Source organism: Pyrgilauda ruficollis, unplaced genomic scaffold (assembly GCF_017590135.1).
Source record: "Pyrgilauda ruficollis isolate IOZ18807 unplaced genomic scaffold, ASM1759013v1 scaffold63, whole genome shotgun sequence".
In the NCBI taxonomy this organism is placed as follows: Eukaryota; Metazoa; Chordata; class Aves; order Passeriformes; family Passeridae; genus Pyrgilauda; species Pyrgilauda ruficollis.
This window is the reverse complement of record NW_024528044.1, coordinates 2,131,737-2,142,003: the sequence shown is the minus strand read 5'-3', so window position 1 is coordinate 2,142,003 and position 10,267 is coordinate 2,131,737. Positions and strand designations below refer to the sequence as shown.

The 10,267-nt window shown below is 33.9% G+C and overlaps 1 protein-coding gene across 1 annotated transcript in view; it reads right to left on the bottom strand.

The window, feature by feature from the left end:
* Positions 1-480: 480 nt before the first annotated feature.
* Positions 481-10,267, bottom strand: part of SCFD1 (sec1 family domain containing 1) — a 45,521-nt gene continuing 35,734 nt past the window's right edge. The window contains exons 20-24 of the mRNA XM_041484118.1: positions 9,215-9,267; positions 6,687-6,720; positions 5,393-5,458; positions 2,748-2,816; positions 481-1,806 (exon numbers count right to left, since the gene is read on the bottom strand). Of these exons, the coding sequence (XP_041340052.1) occupies positions 1,783-1,806; positions 2,748-2,816; positions 5,393-5,458; positions 6,687-6,720; positions 9,215-9,267 (246 nt within the window). The 3' untranslated portion in view covers positions 481-1,782. The remainder of the gene's footprint in view (positions 1,807-2,747; positions 2,817-5,392; positions 5,459-6,686; positions 6,721-9,214; positions 9,268-10,267) is intronic.

Below are 10,267 nucleotides of genomic sequence, written 5' to 3'. Positions count from 1 at the left end.
GAATGAAACCTGTCTCCAGAGTAACTAAAGATGGAAAACAGATTTTTGAATGTAGCCACCAATGTAAATTCTTCTATCTTTACACAGTTTACTGCAAAAGCAAATTCTGTAAGCTGGGATTTAGGAGTGCTTCTCGTTCAAGTGAGCAGTGCCAAGATCTGGAGAAAAACCTAGTAGCAGATTTTTTGTGAGCTGGTTGTCAGCCGCAAGGTTAAAACTCTCTGCACAGGAAGCACAGTTGAGGAGGGATTATTTCAAGCGCCTGGAATGAACTCCCACAAGAAGCAATAAACACTTTAAATGTAATTTTCTTTTCTTGACACACTTTGACCTTGTTTTTGCTAACAAATATAGCACATATATATATATATATATATATATATATGTATATGGAATTAGAATAACAAACTTCATTTGACAGTGAGTCCTTGCTCAGTGAAATCTGGGACAGTGTTCACATGCAACAACTACAATGAACACCATAGTAAATATATTTATTGACTCGGCAAAATTAGAAATTTATAGCAGTATTGTGGAGTAGATTACAACACTTAGATATTAAATAACATTATTACTTTTTGATAACATGGTCTAGATTAAGCGTATTATTCTTGTGATACTTTTAAGGAATAGATCAATGGCATTTCTTCTACAGATGTCGGAAAAACAATCAAGTTGGGGAAAGGGCATTGTGTTTAGTGCAAAACTAACATTCAAAACTGAAAAACAGTGCAAAAAGCACTACTGAAAAATTTACAGAAAGCCAGTAATTCTCACAGTTTGCTAATAAACCCACATGAAATATTTTCACTTTCTGAGTGTGTTAGGCCTTGTTTTGAATTCATATTATTGCTTCACCAGTAGCTGTTTCCAGAGAGGAGGTTTCTAAAATCAGAGACCTCCACCTATAAAAAGAATTTGTTATGTTCTTTGGTAAGCAATGATAATTCCCCAGAATTATCATTACCAGATTCTTTGAACTACTAAACTGCCCCTACCTAATGGAATTGTTAAAAACTGTATTTTAAATATGTGCTGGTACAAGTTAAGAGCTGTTTTGTGAGTATGACTTGAGTTCTTCCCAAACATAACAGTCAAAGCAGCTACAATAAAAAGTGCAGAAGAAAACTATTAAAGATTTCAGTTTTACAGTTTGAAACTGACTATGTTGGCAAGCAATTTTCTCTTAACCTTAAAAGAAAAGCTAAATTACTGTACCAGAAACTTGTACTGAAAGTATCTTCCAGTACATCTTTTGACCATAATGCAAAGACTGCACCAATCAAATGACTTCAGTAAAATAAAAGGGTAAGAACTAGAAGTAGTTCTCTTACACTAAGGCTCTTTGTCTGTGGTCCTGAAAGGCAGTTCTGCTCTTTTGAATTTTGTTAAATAAAGATATTCTGGCTTTCAAGAAGAACATGACTCCTAAAGACAAACTTGACCTTTTCTTAGAGCTTATTGCCCTGCTTACTGTATCAGAAACTTACATATAAGAACTTGAAAATGCCATACTTTTCAGCCAGTCCTGTCATATACCATAGCTAGTACTGCAATAAAAATGCAATAATAGTGAAACTGACCTTCACCCAAAACACAGTAGGTTTTAAGTTTTATTTCTGAAATGCTGATATACACTGTATTAATTACAATTTTTTTAAAAAGTTATCATATTAATGAAATGGGTTTAAGTTTTAATATAATGACAAAGATATGAAGATATCTGAATGTTGTAACAATTCTCTGTTGTCACGTTTCCATCCAGGTAATGGTGTTTCAGTTTTATTTCTGGCCAAGTTGGGACAGCTAAACGTGAAGAGAAAAAAGTCATTAGACTGCTAATCTTATTCTTTCAGTCAAACAAATATCCAGTTCATACAGCAAATATTTCTGTCTCATATGCTTTGTTTGTCTCTGAGAACCAAACATCTTCTGGTGATGGAATATTTCATTCATAACCTCAGAGGAGAAGGCCCGAGCTTCAAATTTTCATGAATGCATCTCATGAAGTAAAGGTACAATGTGCACAGTCAAGAAAGAAAAAAAAAAAAAAAAAGCTGAATGAGGAGATAAAAGCCAGCAAGTACCATGTGTCTCCTCGAAGTGCAACACGAATTAATTTAGTTCTCTAAAATGTAGTTTTGAATAACAACTTACTCTCATCTTAGTAGCACATAAAATCATGGGTGGTGACAGCTACTGAAGGGCTGATATTTGCTGACCACCATGAATAACTTTTTTTTTTTGTATTTGTATTGGAATGAGGCATAGAGAAGTAATGATGTTTTTAACAGCACTAAAAGATAGAATTTAGTATAGGTATGGACACCAAGCTCCCACCAGGCCAGTACTTTTATATCCATATATCTGTAGATATTTATAAACCAGGACAAAGGTTTAAACATCTTGTAACTTGAAAAAGTTGCAAGAAAATCCTGGAAAGAGATGGTGTTTGTGGAAGTTCCAAGAAGTGACTCAATTTTTTTCAGTAGGATTAAGACAATTATTATGAGCTTGTCTACCTGCATTACCTGTGTGAACTCACACTGATAACAGGCCTTCAACAGCTAATTAAAAATAATGACTTCAAAACCGCACTTCAAGCAAATAAAAATCATTAACATGCATTAATCTTTCACAGATTAATTTGAGGTTTTTTCGGTAAAAATCCATGGAGATGTAGTTACATAAATCAACTTACATATAAAGAAGTAATAAATATTATAGAGGTTATCAAAGTTATCTACCTGTTTTATAAACTGTGTGGCATTAAAAAGTTCACTGCAGCCATACAGGACATGTTTGCCTTGTTTACCCTAAAAAAGAAAAGTCCATAGGAAATCAATTGTTTAACAGCGTAGTAGAGGATTAACAAACAGTACTTTTTAAAGCATCTACAAAGGGAAATTACAGGATCTACTAAATTACTTTGTACACACCAGTATGCTAGCCTCCTCCTGGAGGCTCTCTATGGTTTGCAATTTTGATGACAGATTTTCAGCATGTTGAATTGAACTTGTACAATACATTTACTTTAAGGCACAATCTACCTCAATGACAGTATAAATATTTGCTTTTTGACATTGTGAGATAGTCTATTCCAGCACAGAACTACAAATAATTAGATTTGAAGGTTTCTCTTAATTCTTCTACAAAAAAATCCGGAATGTGAAAGCTGAATGAACATTGCTTCCTGTTTCAGAAAGTTTTAAAATACTTTCTCTGTGCTTTCAGGAGCAAACTGGCAAAACTGATAGTGCTTAGAAAAATAAAGCCATGAATAAAAACTCTGTGGTATCTGCTTGCAAGAACAGAGCTGTTGATTTTTCTCTTTTTTATTCTGGAGGAAGACTGACTGAATTTGAGAATAATTAATAAGCTACATCTGTGGAAACAATATAAAGTCTACCACATGGAAAAGCAAATTTTGTTGGATAAGATTTTAAGTGTCACCTGGGAGAGGCACATGGGTTTCCAGGTGGTGGGAGGGAGAATAAAGGTTTTCATTAACCTTGCTTGATTTTTCAAGAGCAAAGGGCTATGTGGAATAAAGGTGAGGAATTCTTCCCTCTTGGGAGGTCATCTCCCACTGCTCAAGTACACAGTCTGAGTGAAGAAACATACAGCACACTTCAGCTGTGACAACTGTAATGAAAATCCTCTGTTCACAGGTTCCAGAAGAAGAAAGTATTTTCAACTTCTGACTCTCCATAAGGTCTAACATTACCATTTCCATAGTTTTCAGTTCCTTCTGAAAAATGACCTCCTGTTTGCCCTCTTATTCCTCTGAAACTTCAGCTTCTGACACTTTGTACGAAGTGCTGAGTGTTTCAGTGCCCTGTATATACACATACACAGCAAACCTCAGCTCTGTCAGCGTGCAACTACAATCAGGGAAGTGAACTAACCTCTAGGGGATTCAGAAGATTTTTTTTAATAGGAAGTAATAAATAGTCATTCTCTTGGGCATCTTTTGGATTGATATAGTAGCTAAAGAGGCTTTGGGTAGACTAAGGAGCAAGCTAAACATTTGCTAATACATTCTGCCACAGGCAGATGCCTCACTGAATCAGTTATTGGGGATAGTGATGAGTGCTAAGCCAAATCTAAATGATTTCTTTAATTTACATTTCTCTTCCTATCCTTTCCTCTATCCAGACCAGCTCTGTTTCAAAATGGGTGCCTGTCAGAGGGAGGAACTCAGCACACATGTTCTGACTTTGCATTCTCCAGAATTTACCTGGACATCAAACTCTCACGTGCTTTGTAAAATAACTGTTTTTCAATGACTAATGCTCCATATCTACTCTTATATGTGAAAAGCCTCAATTTAGTCTACCAGAGGGCAGGAGAACTGTACCATGAACAAGGTTAAGATCAGGAAGAAAAAAATGGTGTGCTTCTGCTGTTAAATAATTTATTACCTTCTTCAGAATTTTATTAAGGTTTCTTTGGCATTTTTTTTTTAATTCCTGAAAAGTGCTTGAATACCACTCCTGCCTCCCAGGAACTGTAATGACTTAGTTATTTTTCTCCATTCACTGATTTTTGGTATACACGTGTTCTGTTAAGTCTGGCCAGTTGGAACCAGAGAAATTAAATCTCCAGCATTACACCAGCATTACTTAGTTGATTATGTATTTTCTTACTTGCGAATATGACACCTTGGATGATTTCTACACAGAATTAAATGATGCAGTTTAACAAGAATGAGTTTCTATTAACTCAGTAGGGAAAACTCCTAACTGTGGGTAAGTGATAAATGCTTAGTGCCCATCTGGTGTTTGCTTTAACAGATAGCACAGTATTTGCATTATGTTGGTTCCTGAAACAATACTTTATGCTCAAGTAAGATTGTTGTACAATAAAATGCTGTTATCTGCAGGTCTGAGTTTAAACTGACTCCATATTGCAAAACTGCATACAAAAAAGCACTGGGGCATCTCTTTTGCAAGATTTATGAAAACTAGAGATTCTCAGCAGTTCCTTACTTTCGAGGTTGTGATATGCTACAGATGCTTTATTTAACACCAGCACACGAAAACTACTAACACAACTCTGAAACAGGTTAATTCAGTTTGCATCTGATGACAGTCTTCAACCATGCTGGTGTGTATGAACACAAAATAAAAGAGAATGCAGTTTATTTACTCAACTCCAAATGGCAACATGAGCAAAATGCCAGAAACAGTAAGTCTTTGTTGGTCTGAATTAGTAACCCACAATTTCTACTGATTTCTTACATTCCTTTTTTCCCAGACTCTGTACAGAATAAGGATGTTAAGGCTAAATTCATACGCTTTGTCTTCTAAATACTAAATATTATAGAAAACATGCTCTGTCTGGTTTCTATCAGTAAGTTAAGGACTACAACTGACAAAAGTACACGTACCTTTATGTAGTCAATAAGATTTTGATATTCAATATAGTTGCCTCCTCCAACTACAAACACTATGGCCTAAAAGGCAACAGACATATTATTAGAGTATGCATTCAAGTTCTTAAAATTTCAGTAGAGATATACCAGATAATTAAACATACAACAAAAATGACCACAATCACACTGCGGTCTTATAAGAACTGGATACAGAACCACTGCTTCCTATCTGAAAGAAGATATCTGAAGTTTTGGTAGGATGCAGAATAGGAAGCTGAGAGCTTTTAACATGTCACTCTCTTCTATTATGACATACTTGATACATATACAGTTTCAACATGCTCCTTTTTTTGTCCAGAGATGTCTCCAATGACCACAGGAAGAGTTAAAATATCTCCATGGATGTTTATTTGGGCCATAAATAAAATACTTCTATCATAAAGAAATACACTTTTTCATCACTTTTTCTCTTCCCACCTACTACTGTTAATAATTTCTAATATTACAGGTAAAAGCCATCAGTATTTTCTGGGCTGTGTTTAAAGGAGAATTCATGTCTAGAGAAAGGAGACTTATTGTTGTTAACATTCATTATCCAAAATTGTTTGACCATTATCCAAAATTGTTTGACCATACTATATGAATTTTATACAGACTTTATCTTATTACTGACATTTTTGGTACAACCATCTGTAGCCATATATATATTTAGGATACCACATGGTATTTCTTTTGTTCCTGAGGATAATTAGGACATTTCATGAGAAATTTGAAACATTTGTATATTGCCAAGGCAAATATTTTGCTTATGAAACTTCATAATAATAGGTAAGACTTTTCCTATTTGGAAATATTTACACAGAAAAATACTGAAAGTTACAGGCATTTGTATAAAATTATAACATTCATTATTTTGCTTTTTTCCCTTTAACTGTAGAGACTCCTTAATACAGTCATTTACATCAATGCTGTTGTTTAAGTCTGGACAAAGGACAAAATCTAGAGAGCATTCTAAAAATCTGGTTAAAAATGAGGGATTTAAATTGCTCACCCAATTATTAGTATTTGCCTTCCGGAAAATTTTCTACTATTTTTCTCCAGTATTAGTTAATACTTATATAGTCCTATGAAGATGAAAAGCTTCAGAATAACAGCTAATTATAATTAATACTAGATATAATTAGTCTGAGTGCTTTTTTGCAAATAAGACCTCTCATTTTCTTAATCATGATCATCAAAAATGACTGCACTTCAGGATTTATTTATTTTTAACACATGAACATTGAAAGATAATTTCTACGTAACTTACCTCCTGGAATGGATTTTTATTTCTTGGAACTGAGCTATAAAAAATACCGCACAGATTTCATTACACATTAATAGAAATATGCAAAATAAGCATCATGTACCCATCATATTTATGGTCTACTATATAATATTAGACAAAAATATAAGATAGAACAATAACTGCCTTTCCATTTGTTATGGAAAATCATTCATTCTACAGGACTGAATACATGAGTAAACAGGAATTTTACTTCATCACTTCTAATATTGCTGTTTGAATAATAAGCTTTATGAGAACAATTCTTCCATAGTTTAAAAGCTCTAACTATAGTGCTCTTACCAAGGAGCAAATACAATGAGTTAAAAATGTGATCAGCATTAGCACAACTCATGGCACCTAGAAATCCTACCTCCGGGAACCTTAGCTAGGTAAGCCAGTCAGTTTGCAGTGCCTGCACACACACTTACTGATGGTTCCAAATCTAAAAACTGCTACAGGCAGCAGGTATGCAGGATCAGAATGATAAAGGCAGGAAGAGGGAAATTACAAGCTTGGGTGGCACAGACTCCTCCACTTGAATACAAGGGCAGGTAGAGGATGAGAAACCTCTTTTCCTGCATCACCTTGAAGCTCCAGGGGAAGAAGAAAGTGAAGGAAAAGCTGTGAAGGGTCAGTCTGCTCTCCTGCCCTTTGCTCACACACTACCACTGCCCTCCTGCCCTGTACTGGCCTGCAGCCCCAGAAAGTCAAATACAATTTATGTTCTAAAATAGCTTAAAACTACTGCATTTTCCCCTTCAAATTACCTTTTTCCCTTATTTCAAGACATTTTCTCTGAGTGACCAAGAACAACTGAATCAAAACACATTCCAGTGTATCAGAAAAATAGGTTTAAAATGGAATGGCTGTCTCTACTGTGTTGCTTTGTCTGTCAGGAATACTACAGACTTCCCATAATTAGAACTGTTACCCCAATTCTCTCATCTTTTGAGTATGATACAACAAATCCACACACATTTTGTGTCATCCTTTTAGAGGACAAAGCCTGTTTATACTTGAGGTAGGCTTTACACAGGACAGAAAGATACTGTTTTGCTAGGATTGAATTACAGCAATGCAGTCACTACTCTATTTAAAACATAGTAAGTAGGAATGCCAGTATTTCTTAAAATGGGAGGAGATTAGAAAGTAAAATCAGTAACTTTTTAATTAAATCCATTAATTATATTATTTTATATCACTATTTTACCAAGAAAACTAACATATGTTTTTATTTTCTACAAAATATTTGAAGGAAGAATTAGTCAAACCACTATATGAGTTTTGCCATCATGCCCAAATATGATTTAAGGAACATAACTTGAGCTTACGTACAAATCCCAAACCAGAAATTAAAATGTATTCCCTAGAATGACTATTATAGCTACACAGAATGCCATATTTATGAACTGCTGTAAATGAATATTTCTACATTGTTTAAAGCAATGTAAGAACTATACAGAAAGGGCAAAAAATTGAAAAAACCCTTCAGCTTGAGTAAAATAAATCTTTGTACTTTTGCACAAAATCTACCAAAAATGCTATAAAAGCATCACAAATCAGTGACAGCTGAAATCAAAATGAAACATAAAATACTAGTACTTTTCTCTTTAGTAATTTCAAAATTTTATTATCTTTGAAATTATATAATCTGTAACACTTTTCCATAAACATATATATAATTTGAAATTTATGTCCTCTTACTTTTCATGTTTTAAGAACAAAGTAGAGACAGAATTCTCATGCAAGTAACTAAAACCAAGCCTGGATCTACTTTATCCACACTGATCCGGTAACAAAGTGGTGCAACCAAATGAGTTGATTGTTTTTCCACAGTTTCAATGACAGTTATTTTTAGAAGGAATATCAAAATTCAGTATCTTCTGTTGCTAGGATATTAGATTAGGTGAGACTATCAGACAATTATTAGATAAAGATACAAAGCAAAAATCAAAATTTATAAACTTTTGATGTAACTCCTCTTACTGGCAAAATAAACTATATCCAAGCCTCCCTTCATATACACATTAACAAAAAATGTGCACCAACCTAAACAAAAGTAAGTGCAGTCAAATTTAAATATTTTTTTTCAAACTCATTAACGAATTACTAAAGAAGGGTTGTATTAAAATCAAAATTGTAACTGTTTAAAAAGTGACATGGAAATTTTGGTGCACTATCCAATGACTATTTAACTTAACAGTGAAAACTCACAAAATTTCTAAGAAACCAAGCAGTACAACTATGAAGAAATCTAACATTTATTATTGCTAGATATTAATGCACATTCCTGTAACTAATGTTAGCACTTATTTTTTTAGATTTTTTTTTTTGCAGTGTTATAAAAATTTATCTGATTGATCGAAGTCCCCAGCTGTACATTCCTTCAAGACCAACTGTCTTGACACAGAATTAATGATCGAAATAATTACTTGTAGTCAGCAAGTAAAATAAAATAGATTTCTTAAGGCAGTCTTTTCAAGGAGTAAAGGGAAACAAGCAAAACTCACCTGTCACTGCCTCGCAGCATCTTGGGGTCAAAATACCGGTAGTCATCTGTCTCCTATTAAAAAGTATGTTTTTATCTCAAAAGATTGGAATTTTGGCTAATGAATTTTTGCTTGTATATATTGCATTAAACATTGTTCAAACCAGTATCATTTCCCATCACATCATTCAACATTAATTGTGGTGTCCACTAGTATTTAAAAATTTGTATTTGTATAAAACTGAACCAGTACAGAATAAACAACAGTGAGAAGCTGTGAAGGGTGCTATTGAGCTTTTTATTTCTGGTTCACCTAAAACTGACTATAACACACTTTCCAAAAAATACACTGGTTGCATAATAAATCCCAACAGAAAGACAGCATGCAGAAAGAAAAATTGTTACCAGCTTTGGAGGAACACCGATGGTTAGTAACAAACATGAACATTTTCCAGGTTACGGAGATCTGCTATTGATTTAACATTATAAAACAAAACACTTCTGTGGCAATGAGTGCTAAGGACAAGACAGATCAAAATCTGCTACTGTTATGTAACTTATCCTTCTCATGTCATGATTTATGACTACTATTAAACCAAAATTAAGCTCTTGAAGAAGAAATGAGTTCCACAAAAATTTGAGAAGTTTGACTCTCTAAGCTACAGAAAAAAAAATTCTTCACACAGTACACTGAGGCACTTCCAATATTTTTACTGGCAACTCGCAGGTTTTTTGCCAATTATTATGGACGAAAAACAAAACTTCTCAGTAACTCCTTCTGACAACTTCTTGGCTTTCTCCTGTTTCTATACTACATTTTCATCCAAGTACTGTGAAGTTTAGTTTGTTGATAAACTTCATGCATAACTACAGTTGATTTTATCTGTGTGCTTACATGCAGAAACCTCTGAATTCTGATGATTCTGTAGAGCAGAAATAATACTTGAGTAGTAGACAAATTATCTGGGGAATTTACTAGAGTCCACATAGCATAACTAACTCTAATATTAAAAAGTATTCAATATACATGTGGTGGTTACACACACACAAAATAAATCTATTTGATATTACAAGC